The following is a 24030-nucleotide window of genomic DNA, read 5'->3' as shown; positions in this document are numbered from 1 at the left end:
GTGCAGAGGGCTGATTTCCTGCAGCCATCACTCTGCAGCCCCCGTGTGGCACAAGGAAGCTTCACTTGGCCCTGTCCAAAGCCAGAAACCTTTTCCTCTAAAGAAATTCCCAGATTTTTACAATACCTGCCCATAAACCTCGAACAAGTTCAGTGTTGGGAATACCAGACACAGCATTGGAGAGGAGATTGGGAAAGAGGAGAGGACCTGACCTCCCTCTCCAAAGGCTTCCCTTAGAGCCCTTGCAAATGCCTTCTGTGGCCTCTTCCCTTGGAGGAATTGTTTCCTTGTGCCAGCAAATGAGGAATTACTTAAATATTGCTGCTTGATGTTGTGCTGAATGGCTCTGATGTACTGCAGGCTTTTGGTTCAGCTGGAAAATGTTTTAGTGGATAAAGATTTGTAGATGGTATTGAGGCCCTTCCTCAGATATGGAAAATTCTCTTCATCAGAAGGTGGATTTTAAGGAATTTGCGTGGAAAGGCCAGAGCAGAGCTCATGTGATGGAGCAAATTCCTTTAAAAATCAAAGAGGGCCCTTGCAGTGGCCTGAGCCACCAACCAGGACAGGGAGGATGAGGAGAAGGTGTGACCCTGCAGAAGTGATGCACCCAGAGCCTCTTCCTGCAGGGATATGGGAGCAGGGCCATGGAAAAATCCAGGCCTCAAATTCAGTTACTTCCTTACTTAAAGTGATAAAAATTGATATATGTGATGTAGGAAGTAATGTTTTTTATAGACATGGATTTAATCTTATTTTCAACTTGTGCAGAGCCAGAGGAGGCCGTTTTTGCTTCTCTTTAAAGGGGATGTAAGAAAAGTTTGCTTTGTTTTCTTTCTCACATGCTGTTGTGCAAAACCCTCCCCTCCTGCCCTTCCTGCAGCCCCAAACCTCTCCCTCAGCTGTGCCACAGTTCCACTTCCTCCTGCACAAACAAACAGCCTTGATAACATCAAACCCCCTAAAAAACACCCAGACATCCACAGGAGGGAGAGCTGACAAGCACTTCCTAAAGCCTAGGCAATCCTGCAGCATTTTAAGGTTTCCATGGAGTCATCCTGAGTCCTCCCCCTCAGCAGGGTAAGTCCTGCATCCAAAATTCTGTAATTTCTCTGATTTGATCCCAGGCTGAGGCCAGACCCCCACCCTGTGCAGGAACGAGGGGCTGGGCCAGTTGGGACCATGCCCTGACCTTTCACACTTCTTTCTTTATTATTTTGGGGAATAACAGGCAGGATTATTGGGTCAGTTGAAATCTGCCCAGGGCTGCACTGCTCTGCAGCTGCTCCCAGAACCAGGGCTTTACCTGACAGAAAATTCCATCTGTCCTCCAGAGGCTTTTTTTAAAAAACCCTTTTTCACTGGGATTTTGCCTCCCTTCCCTTTCCCACACCCTGCACTTGCTGTCTTATGTTTAAATTTGGTTCTGGAGTTTTCTGGCTCCTTTGCACTTGCTCAGGGGGATCTCAGGATCCTTCCTGGCTGAGATGGTGCAGAACAGAACTGAGTCCTCCCCCTTGGCAGAGTAAGTTGTGCATCCAAAGTTCTGTAATTTCCCTGTGAACCTGGTTTGATCCTGGCCCTGCACAGACACCCCAACAATCCCACCCTGTGCCTGAGAGCCTTGTCCAAAGGCTCCTGGAGCTCTGGCAGCCTTGGGGCTCTGACCATTTTCACCCCTTGCAGAGGAATTCTCTCCTGGGGAAGTGTTCCCGTTGTGGTCATTCCTCCTGGGACACTGAGGGTACTGGGAAGGATGGCACTGGGAGCTGTGTCCATGAAAAACTAAATCAGTTTTGGGTTATTTAGAGGTTGGTACCCACTGAGAATCTCTGCTGGGCTTTTTCCAGTGCCAGTCATTCCTTTGAGAAGGGAAAAACTGGGATTAGCACAGAAGTCCACGTGTCCATCTCAGTCTGCCTCGCTGCCTAAATCCACTCCCTCGCATCCCACGTCTCGTTGGGCATCGTGGGCAGGGGCTGGCAAGCCCCATTCTCCCAGCTCCAGGAAAAACAAACAATGGGAAGCAAAAGCAAACGTGCTCTAATGCTGCCACCTACCTACAGCAACTCCAACTGCTCCCCGAGGAGCTCTCCCTGGAATTCTATGTCATTTTTTAATGCACTCTATGTAGGTCAAATTCAATTCCAAGATGATTGTCCAGTGCTGAATTGCAGGAATAGGTTTGGTGGGGCTGCTCCTGCCCTGGGGCTTTGGGGTGATGGGTTTGTCTGTCCCATCCCTGGTCACTGCCAGCTGCAAAAGCCACCTCCCTCCTGCTGGAATTCCAGTGCTCTGGCATCTTTGGGGGGCTGTTCCTCCTCCTGGTGGCCCTTCCCTGAGGAAGTTTGCAACAGAAGCGTTGTGTAACCAGGCAAGAAGTGAACAGGCAGTGCTGATGGGAGCTGCTCTGGCTTCTTCCAGGACCAAACTGCTCTTCCCTGATTAAATGGGATCTGAAAGGATCCCGAATCTAACGGGAAAACAAATTGCTGGTGTTCCTGAAGTGATGAAAAGTAGGCAGTGGTAGAGCTGCAGCATCATCCCTCTGAGGGACAGGCATAGTTTGGAAAGACAGCAGCTTGATCCCATGGAATTGGAGCTGCAGGGGAGATTTCCAGACTCCTTGGGGAACAGGAGCAGAGTGGTCTGTGGACATGGAAGTAAAGGGTTTGCACCATGAGGAGCTGTGGGTATGTGCTGGCACATGAGTGTGGAAGGATGTTCCTGATGGATCAGCCAAGGGTTTATTGACAGCTGGGAATGAATCCCTCTCTGATTCCCTTCCTGTTTACACGGAGAAGTGACAGCTCCGGCGGCTGTGGGACGCGGGAAGCAGCCGAGCCACGCGCTCTCCAGAGGGGCTGCCCTTGGCTGAGGAGCTTTCCTTTCCTTTCCTTTCCCTCCCAGGTGTGGCAGATTCCCGAGAACGGGCTCACCCTGTCCCTGACAGAGCCCGTGGTAGTGCTAGAAGGCCATTCCAAGAGAGTTGGCATCGTGGCCTGGCATCCGACGGCGCGGAACGTGCTGCTCAGCGCAGGTATGGAGCACAGGAATGGGCAACAGCCACCTCTCCCTGCCTTCCTTCCTCTCCAGCTTTTCTTTTTCCTTCTTCCCTCTCCCAGCTGCTCAAATCCCTATGAATCACAAGACCCATGGCAGTAGCTGGGAACGCTGGGACACGTGGCTCACAGCCTCCTCTGCATCTCAGCCTTTTTTATCCTCACTTTACAGGGATAAGCACCAAGGAATTGTCTGGAATTGGAGTATGAAAGTTGTTCCAGACTTTATTTGATCTGCAAGAACAATTTACATCTGCATTCCCCACATCCCTGCTCTCATATACTTTTAGAACAGGCCCAAGTGTTTCTCCTTTCCCTTGATCCCTGCAAAGTATCCCAAAGTCCAGCTGTTCCTCCCACAAACTCTCATGGTCAGCATTTTCCAAGTTCTCTCCTTGGCCTGTACAGTCCATGGAATGAGATTCTTTTGACCACTGAAAATCAGTCACATCATTATGGAAATAAATTGGATAATTCATTATCCGTTGGTACAATCTGAGACTTCCATGGGTTGGGTCCCAAGGAAAGAAGTGAGTCCTTTCAGCTGGATTGTTGGATGAGCTGGGTGTTTTCCATTGATAAAAATCCCTCCTGAGCTCCCAGTCTGGATTTTGGTTTATCCCTTGTTCCCCACCTCTGGCTTTGCCCCTGTGTACCCCAGTGCTGTGACTGGAGCTGTTATTTCCCATTTTAGGCTGTGATAATGCCATCATCATCTGGAATGTGGGAACAGGAGAAGCCCTCATCAACCTGGATGACATGCACGTGGATATGATCTACAACGTGAGCTGGAATCGCAACGGCAGCCTCATCTGCACAGCTTCCAAAGACAAAAAAGTCCGAGTTATCGACCCCAGGAAACAAGAAATTGTTGCTGTAAGTTTGCTTATTAATTTAAGAAACAAATGGATTCACTCCAGCAGGGAATGAGCAAGAAAATGTGGAAGAAATATGTGGATCTTACACACCCTGTTCAGTCGCTTTCTTCAGAAATTACAGGAGGAATAGTAGGGGTTGGAGGATTTGTCTGGGTTTATTTGGATTAGTGTTTGAACTGGGATTTTAGGGCTCAGTTTTAAACCTGCAGGAGTGTAATTCCACATCTAATCCTTTTGTATAATTACAGTTCCAGAGTTGTGCATGCAAAGCAGAGCTTTAGTTGTAGCTTACAAAGAGGTTTTCCTTCAGCCTCGCAAGAGGCCGATTGGCAAAGCTGGAATGAACCAGGAACATCCCCTTCTCCCATGGTTCAGTGTTTGGGTTCTTCCCTCAGGCAGCAGGGGAGGAGAGTTGGATGTTGCTCCTTGGATTTCTTCCTGCATGGAGGAGTGGCATGTCCAGAGAGGAGCCACCACTCCAAGGGTTTTTCTGTTCACTGCTAATCCTGACCTGCTCCTGTCTTCCAGGAGAAGGAGAAAACCCACGAGGGAGCCCGGCCCATGCGAGCCATTTTCCTGGCAGACGGGAACATCTTCACCACCGGCTTCAGCCGCATGAGCGAGCGGCAGCTGGCCCTGTGGAACCCGGTATGATCCCGAATCCGTGCACTCCTCGCATCCGTGGAGTTACCAACCCAGCCCTGCAGCCATGGAATCATGGAATGGGTTGGGTTAGATGGGATGTTAAAGCCAATCCCATTCCAATCCGTGGGCAGGGACACCTTCCACTATCCCAGGTTGCTCCAAGCCCTGTCCAAACTGGCCTTGGACACTTCCAGGGATGGAGCAGCCACAGCTTCTCTGGGGCCTTCTTCTTCAGGGCTTCACCACCCTCCCAGGGAAGAATTCCTTCCTAAATTCATCATTTATATACTTGAGGTTATTCCCACTCCATCTGCTGCCTGCTCCTGCTTCCATGATTTTGGCTGTGTGGTCACTCAGTGAAGGAACTGAGCAGGAGCAGCGATCAGCTGGGAGCTGCAGGTTGGAAGTGCCTGGGAAGATGCACAGGGAGCAGAGGGGCTGTGGGAAGGTCACTTCTCTCTGTGCATTGTGGAGAGCAGGCCAGCAGCAATCCCAGGAGGGTTCAGGGTGGAAGGGACCACCTGGATTGTGTCCAGGTGGCTTTTGAGTGTCTCCAGGGAAGGAGGCTCTGTCCCATCATCCATCACACGTCCCATCCTACTGACACTAACTCACTGTGTCACATATTTCCCTTGACTTGGTGAATTTTCCTGGCTCCTGTTTTTATTTAATTTAGTGATTAAAATGCCCTTGGGGAATGAATCAGTTCATGAACATTCCCAGCATTTGTTGTAACACACGGTTTCCTTCTGGGTGGTGCAGATACCACTGGGAGCTCACTGCCTACAGAGTGTTAATAATTTAGATTCTATGAACAGAAGCTTTTCCAGTCTTTATTAACATCCCTGGCATTTTTATTTTCCAGAAAAATATGGAGGAGCCCATAGCCCTTCACGAGATGGACACCAGCAACGGGGTCCTGCTGCCCTTCTACGACCCAGACACCAACATCATTTACCTGTGTGGGAAGGTAAGGAGAGGCTTTGGAGGCACCTGGAGGGGGTGGTGCCTGTGAAATGTTCCCCAAAAAAATCAGTGCTGCAGCAAATGGGGGGCTGCAGAGAGACCAGGCTGCTCTGGAATGGATTTGATCCTCACTCTGCAGAACCTGGGAAGGACCTGGATGTTTCTTTGAGATGGATTAGGTAAAGCTGCTCCTAATGCAACAAGTCCCACACCATTGCCAAAACATTTCTCGCTGGTGTTGACCTGGATGATTTTACACTGGTATGGGAGGAAGGTACATTTTGGGTGTTGTCCTCCTTGTCCTTGGAGATGCTGGAGTGTTTGGTGACGCTCTGTAATTTTATGGGGTTAAAGAATAGAAAACTGGAATTAGGTGCTCCTTTCTAAAAGCAATTTGTAGGAATTTGGTGCCCACATGTGATAGACTTCTACAAATAGGAGCCAAAGCCAAGATGAGCAAGGAATTACAAAGGAGGATCCATACGAGTATGTTCATAAATCCCATTTTTGTAGCAGCTGATGAGGAGCATTTGGTTTCTATCTGCCACCCCTCCTGCAGTTTCAGAGACAGCAGAGTGATGGAATTCCTTGGAATTAAGGATAAACTGGTTTATAGCCTTTCTGCCTGATTGTGGTAGGAGGTTTTTCCACAAGAGGTGAGGAAGGGCCACTCCTGGCCTGGAAGCACAAGCTCAATCCCTGTCCCACAGTGTTTGGAACAGGACTTGGAGGAATTGTTCAGTGGATTGGCTCAAATTGTGGAGGGGATCAGCCTTGCTTCAAAAGCAGCTGTGAGCTGTCCATGGCAGCATTCCTGGAAGGAAATGGAGGCAGCAGTGTCGGCACAGGGAACACAGGTCCTGCAGCTTCTCCTGGGGTTCCTTGCAGGGTGACAGCAGCATCCGCTACTTCGAGATCACGGATGAGTCCCCGTACGTTCACTACCTCAACACCTTCAGCAGCAAAGAGCCGCAGAGGGGCATGGGGTTCATGCCAAAGAGGGGCCTCGACGTCAACAAGTGTGAGATTGCCAGGTGAGGAGAGCTCATCCCAGGGCTGGGAGCAGGCTGGCAGCTGGGGCTGGGAATTTCAGGAGTGGTTAAAGCAGCAGAGCAGTGAGCACAGGGCAGCTGTGGTTCAGAAAACGTGGGAAGGGTGGGAAACATCTCGGGATGTCGCTGCAGTGACTCCAGGAGGGAGCATCACTGCTGGCTGGGGACATGAGCCATCTCTTCTCCCAGGAAACAAGTGATAGGACAAGGGGAAATGTCCTTGGGTATTAGGAACAATTTCTTCATGGAAAGGGGGGGTCAGGCATTGGAAGGGGCTGCTCAGGGCAGGGGTGGAGTCCCCATCCAGGAGGGATTTAACAGCTGTGTGGATGTGCCACCTGGGGATATGGGTTATGGTGGCCTTTGCAGTGCCGGGGGAATGGTTGCACTTGATGGTCACAGGGATTTCTGTGGTTCCTTGGGGTTGCTCCTTTCCCATCTCCTCACTCCCTGTCCCACCTCTCCTTTTTCACGGCAGGTTCTTCAAGCTCCACGAGAGGAAGTGTGAGCCCATCATCATGACGGTTCCCCGCAAGGTGAGCACTGCCCTGGGGCCAGGCTTTGGAGCCAGCTCCTGCCTCCCAAAGCTCCTGACTGATCCATGTCTCCTGCCTTGCAGTCCGACCTCTTCCAGGACGACCTGTACCCGGACACAGCCGGCCCGGAAGCAGCTCTGGAAGCAGAGGAGTGGTTTGAGGGGAAGAATGCTGATCCTCTCCTCATCTCCTTGAAGCATGGGTACATTCCAGGCAAAAACAGGGATCTCAAGGTGGTCAAGAAGAACATACTGGACAACAAACCCGCCGGGAACAAGAAGAGTGATCTCATAAACGCTCCAAAGAAAGCAGCGGATGCCTCAAACCCCGTGAGTAAACTCCAGGAGTTTTGGGGGTGATGGCCTCAGGTGGGAATGCCAGGGTGGGACCGGCACCAGGACCTGAAGGAATGGATGGAGTTCTGTCAGGGGAAGGTTAGGTTGGATATCAGGGAAAGGTTCTTCCCCCAGAGGGTGCTGGGGCACTGAGCAGGCTCCCCAGGGGATGTCCCAGCCCCAAGGCTGTCAGAGCTCCAGGAGCATTTGGACAACACTCTCAGGCACGGGGTGGGATCGTTGGGGTGTCCTGGTCAGGGCCAGGAGTTGGACTCTATGATCCCTGTGGGTCCCTTCCAACTTGGGATATTCCATGATTCTGTGATTCTAATGCTTCTGTAGATACGGAAGATTACTTGGAATTGTTTTTTCTAAATCACAGAACCATTAAGGTTGGAAAAGACTTTCAAGATCCCCAAGTCCAACCCTAACCCAGCACCAGCACCTTGTTCACCACTAATCCCTATCCTTTGGGACACAGAGGAAAGCATAGCTTAAAGAGCAGGTACTGGTCCTGGATGGGTGCACTGGTGCTGCTGGAGATGCTGCTCCATGCCCTGAGCATCCCAACTGCTCCGGAGTCTGTCACACCCTCATCCCTCCAACAATCCCACTGGGAGGAGCCCTTTCCTTGGAAAACCCCAGAGCTCTCCTCACTCATCCTTTCTCATCTTCCAGCAAAACGACGCCAAATTGGACGAGATTTTGAAGGAGCTGAAATCCATCAAGGACACGATCTCCAACCAGGACGAGCGCATCTCCAAGCTGGAGCAGCAGATGGCCAAGATCGCGGACTGACGGGGCCGCCAGCCCAGGCACATCCCAGCTCCCAGTTCAGCCAGCAGCAGCCTGCAGCATTCCAGTACGAGCTTTCCTGTTCTCCTAAATCCACGTCAACGAGAGCCGATGATTTCAAGCCAAGCTTTTTAGTGAAAGATCTTTTTCGTTTCCCGATGTTCCAATGAATTTCTGTGACTGTGTCAAAAACAAGGCAAAAACAAGAAGTGCTACTTTTACAGTTTTTTGGGGTTTTTTTTCCCAGATGTTATTATGAATTCTTGAAAAACAAATCCATTCTTGACTTCCAATGTCATGCCCAAATATCTTTTTCTAGATTTAGGGACCAACGCCACATCGTTCTTAACCTTTTTTTTTTTTTTTTTTTAGAGTTGCCAAAAAATAGAAAAAAAGTTGCTTTTATTTTTCTTATTTGCCACTTTTGCAGTATTTGTGTTTCCATTCCAAGGGACAGGGGGTGTGGGGGGTGTTTACACTGTGCAGAGAACAAAGCTGAAGCTATTTTGTATAAATCCTCCATTTGGAACAATCAGGTGGGTTCCCTTCCTTTCTCTTCCCTGTGGAATCCCCTTGGAGATGGGATCAGCTGCCTTTCCTGCTCCACAACGTGTCCCCAGCCCTGTTGGCTGACAGAAAAATACAAATACATCATTCTGAACGAGGGGATTTATTTCCTACTGAAGTTTTAAGCCAGCATCATGTTCCCATTTTCCTACAATCCCAAGGTTTGTTTCCATGACCAAACTCACTCCTTTTACTTGCTCATTTTTATTTCCATGTCAAGGCAGAAGTGACTTCCATGCAGGAATGTTTTTATCCATGGAGTTCCAGGGGAGCTGTGGGATGCCAGCAGTCATTGCTGTAAATCCTTGTTCCTGCCCCCCAACACTCCTGAGCTCATGGATTTTAAGGAGCTTTTGGAATCCATCATTCCTTCACACCAGTGCTGATAATAGGAATTTTCTGTGCTTCCAAGGCAGCATTAGCAGCAGAAAGGTGATTTTTCCTGATAATTCTCCACAATCAAAATGCCTCTGTTGTTACTTTTTTATCATTTGTTTTCTCCTGTCCATCATTCCCATTCCTGACTCCCACCCTTCCATGCAGGAAAGGATTTGTTCCCGGATCAGATGAGGGACCTCCAACCCCAAACCCCCCCCTGCACTCCCAGCCCTTCAGAGTAGAAGGGACTGGGAGGATGGGTTTGATCCCAGTTTGGAGAACTGGTTTCTCACACAGCTCCTCTGGGATCCTGCAGGGAGAGGCCCTGTGAGTGCTCTAGGCTGGTGAGCTCCTGGAATTCCATGGAAGCTCAGCTCAGCAAAGCTCTGCTCAGGCAGGGTCTCCCCTGTGGAGGAGCTGTCAGGGATGGGGCAGGCTGGCTCCCTGCTCCCAGGCTGTGTCCTTGTGCTGGGAATGGGATCCAGGGCACGCCAGAAAGCTGTGCCAAGCAGGATTGGTGCTGCCATTCCTGGCACAGCCCATCCCTGCAGTGCCAGGGAGTGCTGATAACCCATCCTGAATCCAAAGGTGGGCAGAGACCATCAAGTGTCTGAGAGCTCTGGATCCTTATCCCAGCTGGACTCTGTCCCTGTGGCGGCTCCGTGTGCTCCCACCCGGAGCATCCCCGTGGACACGAGTCCCTTCGTCCAGGCTGAAGTGATTGATTTTTTTTTTTTTATTTGCCATTAGTTTAGCTAGGAATTCTCTGATTTTCCATTTTTCCCAGTGTTTGCATGTTCAGAACTTCCAGGTTAAGGATTCCCTGTTGTGGAGGGATGTGTGTGTGGAGGCGGAATCGGCCGGGGGACGTAGCTGGAGAGGCACGAGGACGGGATGGAGGAGACAGAGGATGTGGTGGGATTGCAGAGCAGGAAAGCTTCAGAAAAGTGGGATTTCTGTGTTTTAGGGACAAGTGGCATCCCCTGCCCTGTGCCCGTGGATCCACAATCCGGCTGCTCCGGGTTCTTTGGCTGTTTGGTGACGTTTCTGTATTGCAGTAAATGCCTGAGATGTGTATTTTTATGGATTTTTTTTTTTTTTTCCCTTTTGGATCCCAAACCCGAAGGTTGTTCTCCCCACAGTGGTGATTTCTGTGTTGATTTGTACGTGTGACTTCAGGGTTGTGTGCTCGGGGACCTCGGGTTTGTTCCTAACATTGGAGGGAAATCAGTTTTGGGAGCCGCTGGATTGAGGTGCCCGGGGGTGGGGGTGTGGGAGATTTTAGTTCCTAGCCTGTATTTTATTTAAATGAACTGATGCCTCGCCAGGCTCAACCGGAGTCAGTGCCTGAAGCTTTTTGTAGCCGTGATATCCCGGGAGAGAACCAGCCCAGTCCGGAAAGACGCGCTCTTATAGAGCGGCCAGAGTATCTGTCCAAATATTTGCTTCCATTTTCAAAAGATAAAAGTCATTGATTATAAACTGCCTCTGCTTGGCTTTTCCTTTGGCTCTCGGCATTCCAGGTCTGATTGATAACTGGGATATGGAATGAAGGACACTTCAGTGGGGGGCTGTGGCTGAGGGGGTCCTTGGGGACCTTCTGCTCTTGTCCCAGGAGAGCCAGGGCCCATTCCTGGGGTCACACATGGAATCCTCCCTGGTGATTCCCAGTGATGAGCCCAAGAGCTTGGTTGGATGTGGGATGTGATGGCACAGATGGGCTGGGGGATCTCGGGGTGGATGGGGGTGATCCAGGAAGGAACAGCCCTGCTTGGGAACTACCCTGGATCCCGGGGTGGGGCTCATTCTGCTCTTCCCCAGGTGAAGTTTGTTTCCAGGCTGCAGGAAGTCAGACACAGAGCCTGGGCTGGAAACAGCACCACTTACTCCACCCAGGTTTGAGCTTTCTCAGGGCTGGGGCGTTTCAGGGGATGTTGCACAACCACCTCCGGAACACCCTGACCGCGGCACCACCCCAAAGCCGGCAGGGATGCTCCCAGAGAGTCAATGCTCCCTGGGCACATGGATCCATCCCAGGGATGCTCATCCCACAGGCCTGAGCTCCTTTTCTTCCCTCTTCCAGCCCCCTGGCCAGGTGTTTCGGAGCAGGGACGGGCGGGGGGTTGTTGACGCCCCGAGCCCGTTCCTGCGGATGTGCCTCTTGCAGCACCTTCCTGCGGCTGCGGCTGCGCCTCCCGCCCGGGAGCCTGCGGTTGGGGCGGGGGGTTTCCTGTCGTGCCAATGCCACGATGCCGGGACAACACCCAGGACAATACCCAGCAGGCTCCGCAGCCCCACCGAGAGCCCCTCCGAGCATCCTGGGGGTGATGCAGAGAGAAGGAGCACACACAGGCGCTGTGCAAAACATCAAGTCAGGCCCTCACCCTCCTCCACCTCGTGTGCCAAAGCGTTTCCCGGTGTTGAGGTATCTCAGGGCACCCTGGCCCCCTCCCAGGCCATGCCCACACCGTGCCCGCGGGGGTGGCAGCCCTGGCACCAGGTTTGCCGTCACTTCTGCTTTCGGAGCGACGCGAGCCCCGGCGCGCAGCTGCTCCGCGGGGCCGCCGGTGGGGCCGAGCCCTCCGAGGAAGCCCCTCTTTGGGGTGCAGCCCACATCCTGCCACCCTCCCCGGGGGTGCCCGTAGCCCCCATCCCGCGGTGCCCCCACTCTCGGCGTGACGTCCTCCCCCCGTGGACTCTCGAAACCGCAGCCGCTTTTCCGCGCTCCCTCCCCTCCCCGCCCGGCCGGAGGTGCAGGCGGAGGGTGGCCCACGACGCCCCGCGGGTGCCGGTGCTAGGGCTGCCCTCGCCCCGCCGTGCCAGCCCTCGCCGGTGAGTCCTGCAGTTGGGATCCCACCGCGTCCCGTCAGCGCAGGTGAGCCCCGGTGGGAAGGTGCTGGATCCGGGCTCGGCCCCGGGGATGCTCTGGGTGCAAAGGGGGTGCTCAGAGTCCCTGAGGGTGCCACGCTCCGGGCTGGTCGCTGGGGGTCTGGGGAGGCGGATGGGTGCTTTGGGGATGTGGGAGCCTCCTGGGGATGCTCAGAGCATCGAGCCGTGGCTGGATGCTGTTGGGTGCGGATCCTCGGGGACCTCGGCGGCCTCCGCCCACCGGGGCTGCCGAGGGAGCAGAGGGCGGATTGGTGATGGAACAGGGGGATTTGGGGTGAGTTTGGGGTGGATTTGCCTCTCCTGCTCCGGCACAGAGACACAGGCTCATGGTAGCCTCAGCCCTGGAGCCCTGTGCCAGCCCGGGGGCAGAGGGGGGCGACGGGCACCCTGGCCAGGGGTGTCTGTCAGAACGTGGGTGACATCCCCGTGGTTTCATTTCCACGCGGAGACTCATCCCGCAACTGCCCCATCCCGCAGCAGCCGCCTCCATCGCGGCTGATTTCCCATTTCCAGACACTCAACTTCCTTATCAAAACTTGCTCCTGGAGCAGAGCCACTGGCACTGAGCTCCGGCAGGTGGGGGCTGTGGCAGGAAGAGGATGCTGGGTGCCTCCTCCATCCCCCCAAACCCGAGGGCCCCTCTCCAGAGGGGAAGGAGTATCCTTGGTTGGAGTGTGATCCCACATTGGGGCAGTTCCATGCTCAGCATTCTCCCACGGGGAGCAGGACCCCGATGTCACCTGCCCTTTCTGTCCCCTGCAGGTCCCATGGCGCTGGGCTGGGCCGTGCTGGTGCTGCTGGTGCTGAGCCCCCTGCGGGCGTGTGGGGCTGAGCTGCTGGAGCCAGGGGTGCCCCGGGGCGGGCAGTGGGTCTGGGGGGAGGCCAAGCCCCTGCCCCTCTCCCGTGGGAAGAGGGATGACAGTGGGCAGGAGCCCAGTGCCTCCACAAAGATCAGCAGTGACAAGAGCAATGTGCCACCACCAGCACCCGGCACCGAGGCCAGCCTGCTCCGGGTGCCAACCACAGCCGATCCCATGGATGATTCCCCCGAGCCTGAGCTGCTCCTGAGCTCTGCAGTACCAGTGCCCAGCACCAACGCCAGCCTGCTCCCGGTGCTTGCAGTGTCCACCACAGCCGAGCCTATGGATGAGACAGATTCCCCTAAACCCGACTTACTGGAGGACTCTGCGGCACCAGCAGTGCCCAGCGCCAGCACCAGCCTGCTCCGGGTGTCCGTAGTGCCCACCACAGCCGATCCCATGGATGAGACAGATCCCCCTGATCCCGACCTGCTCCCGAGCTCTGTCCCACCACCAGCACCCAGCACCAAGGCCAGCCGGGCACTCGTGGTGCCAAACACAGCTGATCCCATGGATGAGACTGATTCCCCCGCTCCCGACCTGCTGCCAGGCTCAGAGCCTGGCACTCCATCAGCAGCCCAAAAGAGCATCACCACCACCACCACCCCCAGCTGGCTCACGGCACCCATCGAGGAGGGCACAGTGACTGATGGCCTGGACAGCAGCTCCTCCACGGGGCCACACTCAACAGCCGCCCCAGCCCTTGTCCTCACCAGCACGGGCTACAAGAAACCCAAGAAATCCGAAGCTCTGCCTGCATCGACCCTCCCGGCCTCTTGGGACACGACGCCGGTGGCCACCGCGGTGCCCTGGGAGCCCAGCGGGGTGATAAGCAAGTGCCTGCTGGCCATCCTGCTGCTGGGGCTGGTGGCCGCCACCTTCCTGGTGTGCACGGGGGTGCTGGGGACGCTGCTGTGGCGGCGGGCGCGGATGGGGCAGCGCCGGTTCAGCCCCACCGAGATGGTTTGTATCTCCTCGCTGCTGCCCGACGCAGAGGCTGCCGCCGGCCCCCGGCCTGTCCCGGCCCGGAGGCACAAGCTGCTGCTGCCCGACGGCAGCTCCGAGCCCGATGGAGACAACCTGACTCTCAGCAGCTTCCTGCCGGAGCACTCCTGAGCCCCGGGCATGGCTCCCGCATCCCGCAGCGCTGCGGGGCCGCGTGCCCGGTCCCCGGTGGAGCCGCGGGCAGCGTGCCCCTGTCCCCCGGTGTTTTAGCTTGGACCAGTGTGACGGAGCTGCTCCCCCCGCGGCCAGCTCAGCCCTCGAAGCCCATCCCATTAAAGAGTTACCCGGACATGGTGGTCTCTTCCTGGCAGGGACGGCACCCGTCAGCCCCCTCCCGGCCCCGCCGCCTGCCCACATCCTGCTGCCAAAATTTCGCTTCTCCATCCTCCCCCTCAAACCCCTGGGGGAGCAGAAACGAAACCCGCGGCCACTCCTTGCCGGGCAGGGACCAGACCCCGGGAGCTTGGGGATGGGACCGCAGCCCCCGGGGCCTCGTGGGAGCTGGAAGGGCGGGGGGGGCGCGGCGGAAACGCCGGGGGACGGGGACAGGGACGGGACGGGTGCGCCCGTGGCACAACGTGTTCCTGCCTGCGGTCGCTGCAGCGAGGCGGGGACGCCTCCGGAGCCGCCGCTGCCTGTCAGGTGCTCGGCCTGAGGCGAATGGTGGCCGCAGGGTCTCGGCATCATCCAGCTCGGACTGGGACTGGGAGGGATGGGGAGAGCAAATCCATGAGAGGCCAGCGAAGGTCCCACCGTTTCACCCACTCAGGCAGGTCTCAGTCACCCCTCAGGCCACCAACTGACCCCTTCCTTGGGGGAGCAGAAATCACCCAGGACTGGCCCTGTCCTGCCAGGCTCAATGTCCCCATTTTTCCATTTTGCTCCACCCAGGCTCCCCATCCCCACACCCCCACATCCCCATCCCTGCTGTGACGAGATTCACCATTCCCACATCCCCATATCCCCTTCCCCATGTCCCCAAGCTTGCAGCCTCCTTAAAGGCCACTCTGGGCTGTCTGTCCAGGGGGAGTTGCCAGCGTGGTCATTCACCTGCATCCCGGCCCTGCTGCCTGTTTACATTCACCCTGAGCTTGGGATATTTTCCATCTGGATCCTGGCAGCTGCAGGGCCCCGCTCCGGCTGTGAATGTAAATGTTTATGGGTGAGTCAGCTGGGCCAGGGGACCCGCAGCCGGTAGCCGTGGCTGGTCCCCATGCAGGACACCCTGGCCGTGGGCTCCTTGCTGATGCCACCCTGCTCTGTCCTGCTGTGTCCCCACGCCAGCACCCCTGCCAGCCAAAGAAGCCACAGGGAAAGAGGGATGCTCCCATCCTCTGGCTTCACCCCACAGCAGCTCATCCAGCCTCTGCCCCTGCTGAGGATGATGCCGGCGTGTCCCGAGGAACAGGATGGGTGCAGATCCGAGGGATTGCTCCTGCTCTCCCAGCCCTGTCCCGGCTGCTCTCCAGCAGGAGCCCAGCGAGGAGAAACTTTCCTCCACCACGGGAGCGGGAGCCGGGAGCCGGGAATCGCCCTATTTGGCGCAGTCAGCAGGTCCTGTCGGGCTGCCACCGCCCACCTCACGGCACAGGAATTCACGGGAAGCCTGCGCGGTGTCACAGCAGGATCCTCAGGGATCCTGTCGGACAGCGGGAGGGCAGCGTGCGGTGGGGTGGCACCGGGCTGTGGTGGTGACAGGGGGCTGGGGGTGACACCGGGCTGTGGTGGGTGACACAAAGCTGGGGGTGGCACTGGGCTGTGGTGGTGACAGGGGCCGGGGGTGACACCGGGCTGTGGTGGGTGGCAGGGGCCGGGGGTGGCACAGTCCCACGCACGACGCTGCACATGGAGCACCACATGCCTCGTGCAGCTCTGCAAGGACGGGTGCCCTCCGGGTATTTTGCTGGCACAGCAAAGCGCAGCCCAGGGAAGCAAATTATAAGCAGAGCAAGGCTGAAATGCCTCAAATTGCCGGTTCCCCGGGCGGGCTGTGCCGCCGAGCCCAGCCCTGCGCGGCCGCGCGTTCCTGCTGCCCCAAATTACACAGCGGGGCCGGGCGGTCCCGGCCCTGCCCAGCTCAGAGGGGCCGGGCCCGTGCCCGCTGCAGGCAAAAACGGCATCCTAATGGCCGGTGGGAGCTGGCACCGGGAACTGGGATGGGGATCCCGGCTGCGAGGGTGGGGACACACTGGGCAGGGAGGGATGAGGACTCTGAGCAGTGAAGGGTGGGAAGCGTGGGCAGGGTGGGATGGAGACTCTGGGCAAAGCAGGATGGGGATCCTGGCTAGGGTGGGATGGGGTTCTTGGATGAGTGGCAATGTGCTCTCTGAGTGATGTGGGATGCAGACCCTGGACAAGGAAATAGAGCCCAACTCCTGCATTACTGGGTGCGCAGGGGGACCTCAGCCCCATCCCCACCTGGGCTGCAGGAGCAGGGCCGGATGCTGCTGGAACTCCTCGCCCCTGGCCTCTCCTCGCCTTTCCCCCTTCCCCTCTAAGATTTCATCACTGAGCACTTAAGGCCGGGAAAAGCCGCCCCAGCAGCTGCAGGGAGCCGCCGGGGCAGCCAGACGGACGGAGCCTTTATTTCGGGGAGCCGCGACGCCGGCGGCAACGCCGGAGAAACCCCAGCGGCGCCAGCCCCCCTCCGACCGAGGGGACAGAATCCCTGCCCCCCACCCCGCGGGGGTCACGGTCCCCAGGCGCTGGCCATGGCTTTTTGGGGGGTCTGGCAAGTCCCCAGAGAGGAGCAGAGGAAAATAGCAACAGGATGAGGTCACGCAGCGGCTGCAGCCTCTTCTTGAGCAACCTCAGGCCAGGCCGAGGGGACCAGGACAGGCGGAGAGAGAGCTTGGGGGGGGGCTCAAGAGATGCCCCCAGACTCCAAGACTGGAGACAAGGACCCGGGGAGCTGAGCAGCTGCTGTGTTTGTCTGGGGAACCAGGGGGACCCCTGCCTGTGTCCCTGCCTGCACCCCAAGGCAGAGGTGCCCAGGCCAGAGCATTTCCAGGCTGGGATTTTTAGGAAATGTTCTTCTGAAATTACGGGGATGGTCCTAAGCTATGTTTGCCCCACTGGCTCAATAATGCCAGGGCACTGAGCCCACATCCCTCACTGTCCCTCTTGGACCCTCGGATGGGCTTTACCCCCACCTTCGTGGATAAAAACAACATTAAAAACAACCCCCTGTGTGACCCCCATCCCTGCTTGCACCCCAAAATGTGGCCCCTTCTGGGGTTGATGATGGGGGGCACCGTGGCTCCTTTGCTGATGGGATGAGCCAGGAAACACCCCCAGCCCCAGCTGGATTTCATCTGGGAGGGGGCTGGGGGCTGCTTGCCTTTCCCTGGCCTCCCACACCCCCTCCCCATCCCGGCCATAATGAGAACAAGCTGGTCCCGGGCTGCGACGCAGGAGGAGGAGGAGGAGAAGGAGGAGGAGGAGGAGAGGAGGGAGAAGGAGGAGGCTCCATCCCAGCAGGCTGCAGAAAGGGGCTCGAGGTGTGTGGGACAGATCCCGTCTTCCCAGCTGCCTCCCGCCGGCTGCGGGCGAGGTGAGGATTCCACTGGATGTGCCAAGCTGCTCCCCAATATTCGGGTGGCTCTGGAGCAGGGCACAGGCTGTCCCACAGCCGGGGGTGCTGCAGTGAGGGCTGGGCATGGTCCCCATGGCGGGACACGGGATGGAGTCGGCCACATGGCTGCGTTCCCAGGCGGGAATCGGAGCGTGCTGCCTCTGGACAACGCCAAAATCCTGAATTTGCGGAGCGGTTGGGAAGCGGAGCTGGGAACAAGCTGTGGGTCTGGGGGTGGGCAAGGAAGGGGCTGGAATGGGATGGGGTGGAGGGCTGGCAATGCCCGTGGTGCCAGGCCCTGCTCTCGGCACTGCTTTGGGCTTTGCTCAGCCCCTCCATGGCTGCGGCTGCTCCTCAGCTCTGATGGCTGCTGGGGAATTGATGCCATCCCCATCCTGGGACCCCTTTCCTGCCGAGGGGCCCCTGTCTGGGGTGAAGAGGAGGATGAAGGGGCTCATCTCAGCCCCTCAAACCTTTCATTCTCCCGGTGCTGGTCAGTGCTGTGACCCCACAGCCGCAGCAATGCCCCTGGGGAGCCAGGAGGGTTGGGGGTCGGGGCACCTCCCACCTCCGCTGCCGTTTTTTTGCACTGGATTAATGGAAACCAGATTGTGCAGCCAGGAGAGAGCCTGGAAGCCAAATCCTGCTGCTGGAGTCCCTCTCGTTCTGTAAAGCTGCTGCCTTGGGTTTGTTTGGGGGTAAACATGATGTGGGTTGGGATTTGGGGAGCCTGAGGTTGGGGAATTGTCATGGGGGGGGGTCCCTGCTGATGTACCTGGGGAGCCGTTTCCTGAGACCTCCCCACGGAGCCGTGTGGAGGGGAAGAGCCCTGGGAACGGCTCGATGGCGTTACGTGGCGTGGCACGCATTGATGTCCCTTGGGAATGTCGCGCGACGCGGTGGAGACAGTCACGTCCCTCTCCCAAATCCCATGGGGTGCAGAGCCTGGCCAGGGGCTCACCCCGGTCATCGCTCCGGGGTGGGGAGCGTGTGTCCCGTGCCCTACAGCACACTGTGGGCTGTGGAATGGGGCAGATCCAGCCCCATCCGGGTGAGGAGCACGGCACAAGGACAGAGCCAACCTTCCCCCCTTCACAGGGACACTCCGGCAGCCGGGACCCCATTCCCTGCACCCCAGCTCTGGGGCTGCCCCTTTGTCCCACACCCCATCCCGGCTCCACTGCAGCACATGGTGGCACCGGGGTGAAATCCTGCCCCAAACTATTTTTAGCCGTGTTCCAGCTGGGATTTAACGGTCTGGGACGGCGGTTGGGAAATGCCTCTTGCGCCGGGCCCAGCCCCTTTGTAGCATCGCCTGTGTCAAAGTTTCCACTGCAAACCTCCATTTTTCAGGAATTCTCTAATCAGCCAAATGACCGTTGTCTGGAGCCGGGCGCTGGCGGCAGCCCCGCTCCCCCGGCCTTGAGCAATCCCACCCAGCTGGCTTCCAGCTGCGCCCTTGGAAAACAAACGGAGCCCCCCACTCTGTCAGGGCGAGAAAACCGGAGCTGCTTTTCTACTTCCATAAGGAAATTCAGGCGGGTGAGGGCTGGTTTTGGGGGCTCACTCTGTTGCGGTATTAACGTGTCCCCCACTTCTCTGCATCCGACAGGTCTCCTGCACGAATCCTGGGAATGGGCTCAGCCATGGGCACGTGGTTGCTGCTCTTGGTGCTGCTGGTGGCAGCCCCGGCACAGGCGGCAGCGCCCCGGCACCGCCCGGTGCTGCCGGACACCGCGGGCAGCGGGGACGGGGACGAGGCGTCAGCCACGCTGCCCGCCCAGCCCGTGACCCCCCGGATCAGCCCCACGGTGGGGGACGCGCCGGGGACCACGGTGACCAACAGCTCGGCGCCGGGCGTGCTGGACGGGCTGGTGGACTTCTTCAAGGAGTACCTGCTGCTGGTGGTGGTGGTGGGCTCGCTGTCCTTCGTCCTCCTCTTCATCATCTGCACCGCCGTCATCGTCCGGCAGAAGCACAAGGCCTCCGCCTACTATCCCTCCTCCTTTCCCAAGAAGAAATACGTGGATGAGCGGGACAAGTCGGGGGGAGCGCGGGCGTTCAGCGAGGTGCCCGAGAAAGCCCCCGAGGCCGGCGCGGAGGAGCCGCTGGACGGCGGCCGGCAGCTCCAGGCGGACATCCTGGCTGCTGCCCAGAACCTCAAATCCCCCCACAAGGCGCCGCTGGCCAACGGGGCCCAGGGCGAGCAGAATTCCCCTCAGGAGGAGGAGGAAGAGGAAGAAGAGGAAGGAAAGAAGAAGCTGGGGGATGAACAACCCAAGCCCCCTGCCCAAAATCCAGGCGCAGAGGAAGCGGCGAGCGCAGGAAGCGAAGAGATCCCTGAGGCATCCCAGGGTGGTGCCCAGGCTCCCTCTGGAATGTGAGGCAGGGACACAGTCCCGGGCAAGCCTGAGGAGCTGCTGGCTTGGGACTCATGATGGACGTGGTGGACCAGGCTCCGTATGTACGTGGTGGCTCAAGGAAGCCCCGATGAAGATCCCATTCCCTCCCAGCTCCCCCGACCCTGGTGCTGATGGGATGCTCATGGGGGGGATTTGCCAGCTGGTGGTTTTCCCCAGCACTGGAATGCCATCAGCCCCAGCTCCTGCTGCCCAAGGGGCTTCTCCCACCCCGGGCACTGGGTGTGTGCATCCCCCCAGCTGCAGCTCTGCCCCCACTGTGCCACCAGCTTCCTCCCAAATGTTATTTTAATAATCAGCAGCAGCCTGGTCTGTGCCAGGTTCCTGGCTGGGAGCTGTGTCCCTCTGGGAGAAGGGATGGGACCAGGGCTGGAGGTGTGTACAACATGGGTCAGCTTTGCCCATGGCCACCCAAGAGAAAGAGGGATGAGGATTTAGGGACAAGGACCCTTCTTTCCTTTTCTACCCCAGAGCCCAGCTGGATTTTTGCCTCACTTCCTGAACCCTTCAGCTAGAAATAAACATTTCCTCCGCACAGCTCCTCTCCCGTGTGTCTCTGCAGCCGTGGGGTGGCCAGGGGACAGTCCCTGTGTCCTTGTGCTCCTCCAGGGGCACAGCTGGATTGGACTCCAGGGGCATTGGAGCCGTGGGCAGGGTGTTATCAGTCCCCACATCAGCACATCACGTGCCCTTCCAGGAAACCTTTATCTTGTACCCACAGCTGTGGGCTGAGGAGGGGCCGTGGGGGACTCAGCCACGGCCCTGGGGTGCAGCTGCTGCAGTGGGGACAGCAGGAAAACCTGGAAGGTGAGTGAAGCTGCTCTGCCTCAAAAGCAGCACATCCCTGTATCCCTGAACATCCTGTATCCCTGTGTTTTATCCCATTATGTCCTTGCCTCAGGACAACCTTCCCTTGGGAAGAGTGTGCCAGCACAAAGAGTGGGTTTTGCCCCAAAGCAGATGTGAGTGTGTGAAGTTTCCCTGATTTTTTTTTTAAACTGGGTAATAGCAGGATTGTTCCATGAGGGAGAGGCACGCTCCTCACTGCTGGAGGGTGCCAGCTGAGGAACCACATGAGGGACCTTGTGAGTGACATACAGCAACGTGTGACCTCTGTGTTAAAAATTACAAATATTGTGCCCGGACAGAGCAGAATGAGACAAGTATTTTTTTTTAAATGTGGTTTTAAATGTTTAACAACACCCCTCAGTATGAAAAATGGGAAGTGAGGTGTCCTGTGGGGGGGTTAGAAGGTTAAAAAGTGAAGTCTGCCAATGTGTTGTCTGCTTGGTTTGGAAATACTCCTCCAGAAAAGAGGAACTCTGGGAGCTCCCCCTCAGCTCTGCATTCCAGCTCTGCTATTCCCTACCGAGGTTCCAGTCTGAGGGTGTATTTCAGAGAATCTTGGAGTGCTTGGGTAGGAAAGGATCTTAAAGGTCATCCAGTTGCAAACCCCTTCCTTGGGCAGGGACACTTCCCTCTAGCCCAGGATTTACAGCTGTAAGAGAGCACCCAGTGAGTGAAGAAGTGGAATTCTTAGAGAAAACATCCCAAAATTCAGGCTGCTCCTCAAACAAGAGCTTCAAAACTTAAGTGGTGACAGGATGGGAGCAGAAACCACCAGTGTTTCCTGGTCACTTTTCCCTTTGGCACCTGCAAAGGTTCCCAGAATTCCAAGAGCACGAATTTGCCCCCGGATTGCGAAACCAACCCTGACGCAGCCGGAGCCAGGGACGGCCCCACAGCTCTCACACACACATCCAAACCAGGGCAACACTTCCCACTAAATTCCATAAAATATTAGGCAAAACTAGACATCTTCCCAAAATAAAAATGAAAGTGCAGCCCTTCCAGTACCGGACAGCGGGGTTTTGTCTCCGGGGCGGAGTCTTCCCGCGGCATTCCCGAGGGGACGGGAGCCCCCATCCACGTGAGCACTACGGGGTGGCTGGACACCACAGGGACACGTTGTGCGTAACTTGTGCGTATCTTACAGCTTGAGTAGTGCACAGGGTCCTACAACAGCTCGGGAATTGCACTGCAGAGTGAGGAGGGAGGAGGGGAAGCTGCAGGCGGTTCAGGCATTGTCGGCTTTTTTGTCGGATTCTCTGTTTGGATCCTGCTTCAGTTTGTAATCGGCCAAGGCAGCCTTGATGGCGTCTTCAGCCAGCACTGCAAAGCAAAAAAAAAAAAAAAAAGGATTTTAATGAGAATTCAAGAGCTTTTAAAACAAAAGATGAAGTAAAAGCAAAAGCAGGCAGTAGTGAGCAAACAAGACCAGCAGCACAGACTGATCTTAGGAGTAGAATCTGAATGGGATTCCTAAAACACTGATGCTGATTTCAATAATATAATTCAGAATCTGATTGTTTATTATCAGTCTGCTGAACCACAGGCTCCAAAATATTGAAGTGATCTGAAAATTCTTTAATTAACCCTGAAATCTGAATATGTTTGCTCTTAAGGACAACATTGTGAAGAAACTGTTTGGAAAACAGCATCCAGAAGCATCTGTGCTATTTCCAGAGTATGTGAGATCCAGGGTTTTTACTTACTGGAGCAGTGCAGTTTGACAGGGGGAAGGCAGAGTTCCTTGGCAATATCTGTGTTCTTGATTTTCAGCGCTTCATCAACCTGAAACACAGGCAGAGGTGGTCACAGACCCTGCTGTTTGTGTTTGCTAAGAAGGTTTAATGCTCCAGAGCCAGCAGAATCCACAGGGGAGATCATCTCAGCTGCCCAGGGCAGTGAGGGATGTGGGAATTAAGGAATGTCTGACTGACATATCAGTGTCACACACTGTCCCCACTCGGCCTGTTTCAAGTCTGTTCATCCTCTACCAAAACACTGAGGTGCATTTACTGCTGGCAGGAATGATCTAAAGGTTTTCTGTAATTAAAATTTCTGCCATCAGCCTGGTTTTGCTCATTGCAGAAGACACAAAGTAACTTCCCGGTGGAATTGTTTATTTGGGGACATGGTCAGTGGTGGAGCTGCCAGTGCTGGGGGAAGGGTTGGACTTGATGTTCCTAGAGGGCTTTTCCAACCTTAATGATTCTCTGATGGTTGTAGAAAAAGACAAATTATTGCCCTGCAAGTGAAACCCTGACAGTGCTGGCAGTCACTTCTACAGCACAGAGTAGTGCAGGGACTCCCTGGAGAGCACTTCCTCTGTGATCCCAACAGAGAACACAGGCACGTGGGAAGCTCTGCAGCTTTCCCGGAGCTCCCTCACCGTTTTCCCTTTGACCCACTCGGTGGCCAGCGAGCTGGAGGCGATGGCCGAGCCGCAGCCGAAGGTTTTGAAGCGGGCGTCCACGATCTTGCCGTTCTCATCCACTTCCACCTGCGGGAGCGTTTTGGGGACATGTCAGCGCTCGGTTCAGCTCAGCCAGGTCTCCCCAGCCGGGCCCGCGGGGAGCGGGACTGGCCCTGCCCCGGGCACGGGGCACAGGCAGGGCGGGCGTGAGGGAAACCCGTGCTGTCCCCTGAGGGGACACGGGCAGCTCTGACCCTCGCAACAGCCCCATGTGACCCCACCCAGGTGCCAACGGGTCCCCAAGGTCACCTGTAGCTTCATGACGTCGCCGCAGGCCGGGGCGCCCACCAGGCCGGTGCCCACGTTCTTGGCCTTGCTGTCAAGGGAGCCGACGTTGCGCGGGTTCTCGTAGTGATCCACCACCTGCAAAGGCACAGCGTCAGAGAGGGTCACCCCGCGCTCCCCCGCCCCTCCCCGTGGCACGCTCGCCCCTCACCTTCTTGTGGTAGCCCAGCGCGGCCGGGGCCGGCCCGGGCCGGGGCCGCAGCAGCGCCGCCCCCGCCGCCCTCAGCGCCGCCATCTTGACTGAGGGGAGGGGCGGTGTCGGCCTCCCTTTTATAACCTCGGGCGGGTTGGCCACGCCCCCGGCACGCCCCGGCCACGCCCCTTCGCCTCCGGAGCTCGCGTCTCACCCCGGTCATACGTTGGCCGCGCAGCCGGCGGGAGCGCTGGAGGCCGTGCTGTGGCTCAGACGATCAGTAAATAAATAAAACGATGGAAACGGCCTTTCAGTCGCGCCAGGGCTTCCA

At 56.7% G+C, this 24030-nt stretch overlaps 4 protein-coding genes across 4 annotated transcripts in view; 3 read left to right on the top strand and 1 right to left on the bottom strand.

Annotated features, from left to right (window-relative positions):
- The window catches only part of CORO1C (coronin 1C), a 39605-nt gene extending 28909 nt beyond the window's left edge, over positions 1-10696 (top strand). The window contains exons 4-11 of the mRNA XM_053994297.1: positions 2911-3040; positions 3757-3938; positions 4469-4588; positions 5451-5555; positions 6440-6585; positions 7082-7139; positions 7223-7468; positions 8153-10696. Of these exons, the coding sequence (XP_053850272.1) occupies positions 2911-3040; positions 3757-3938; positions 4469-4588; positions 5451-5555; positions 6440-6585; positions 7082-7139; positions 7223-7468; positions 8153-8272 (1107 nt within the window). The 3' untranslated portion in view covers positions 8273-10696. The remainder of the gene's footprint in view (positions 1-2910; positions 3041-3756; positions 3939-4468; positions 4589-5450; positions 5556-6439; positions 6586-7081; positions 7140-7222; positions 7469-8152) is intronic.
- Positions 10697-11836: 1140 nt separating this feature from the next.
- On the top strand, positions 11837-14477 carry SELPLG (selectin P ligand). Its single transcript, XM_053994298.1, has 2 exons — positions 11837-12089; positions 12866-14477. Exon 2 carries the CDS (start codon positions 12871-12873, stop codon positions 14077-14079), a length of 1209 nt encoding a protein of 402 aa, XP_053850273.1. The 5' UTR covers positions 11837-12089; positions 12866-12870; the 3' UTR covers positions 14080-14477.
- Positions 14478-16056: 1579 nt separating this feature from the next.
- On the top strand, positions 16057-21652 carry TMEM119 (transmembrane protein 119). The gene is made up of 2 exons (XM_053994263.1): positions 16057-17521; positions 19155-21652. Exons 1-2 carry the CDS (start codon positions 17244-17246, stop codon positions 19924-19926), a joined length of 1050 nt encoding a protein of 349 aa, XP_053850238.1. The 5' UTR covers positions 16057-17243; the 3' UTR covers positions 19927-21652.
- Positions 21653-21739: 87 nt separating this feature from the next.
- Positions 21740-23825, bottom strand: ISCU (iron-sulfur cluster assembly enzyme). Its single transcript, XM_053994272.1, has 5 exons — positions 23718-23825; positions 23531-23644; positions 23198-23308; positions 22518-22596; positions 21740-22134 (listed from the first exon to the last, which is right to left on the bottom strand). The coding sequence occupies exons 1-5, from the start codon at positions 23799-23801 to the stop codon at positions 22040-22042; spliced, it is 483 nt and encodes a 160-aa protein (XP_053850247.1). The 5' UTR covers positions 23802-23825; the 3' UTR covers positions 21740-22039.
- Positions 23826-24030: the final 205 nt, after the last annotated feature.

The sequence above is a fragment of the Vidua macroura genome, chromosome 18, assembly GCF_024509145.1.
Source record: "Vidua macroura isolate BioBank_ID:100142 chromosome 18, ASM2450914v1, whole genome shotgun sequence".
Taxonomy (NCBI): Eukaryota; Metazoa; Chordata; class Aves; order Passeriformes; family Viduidae; genus Vidua; species Vidua macroura.
The sequence above is the reverse complement of the archived record's forward strand: the minus strand, read 5'-3'. Positions and strand labels throughout refer to the sequence as shown.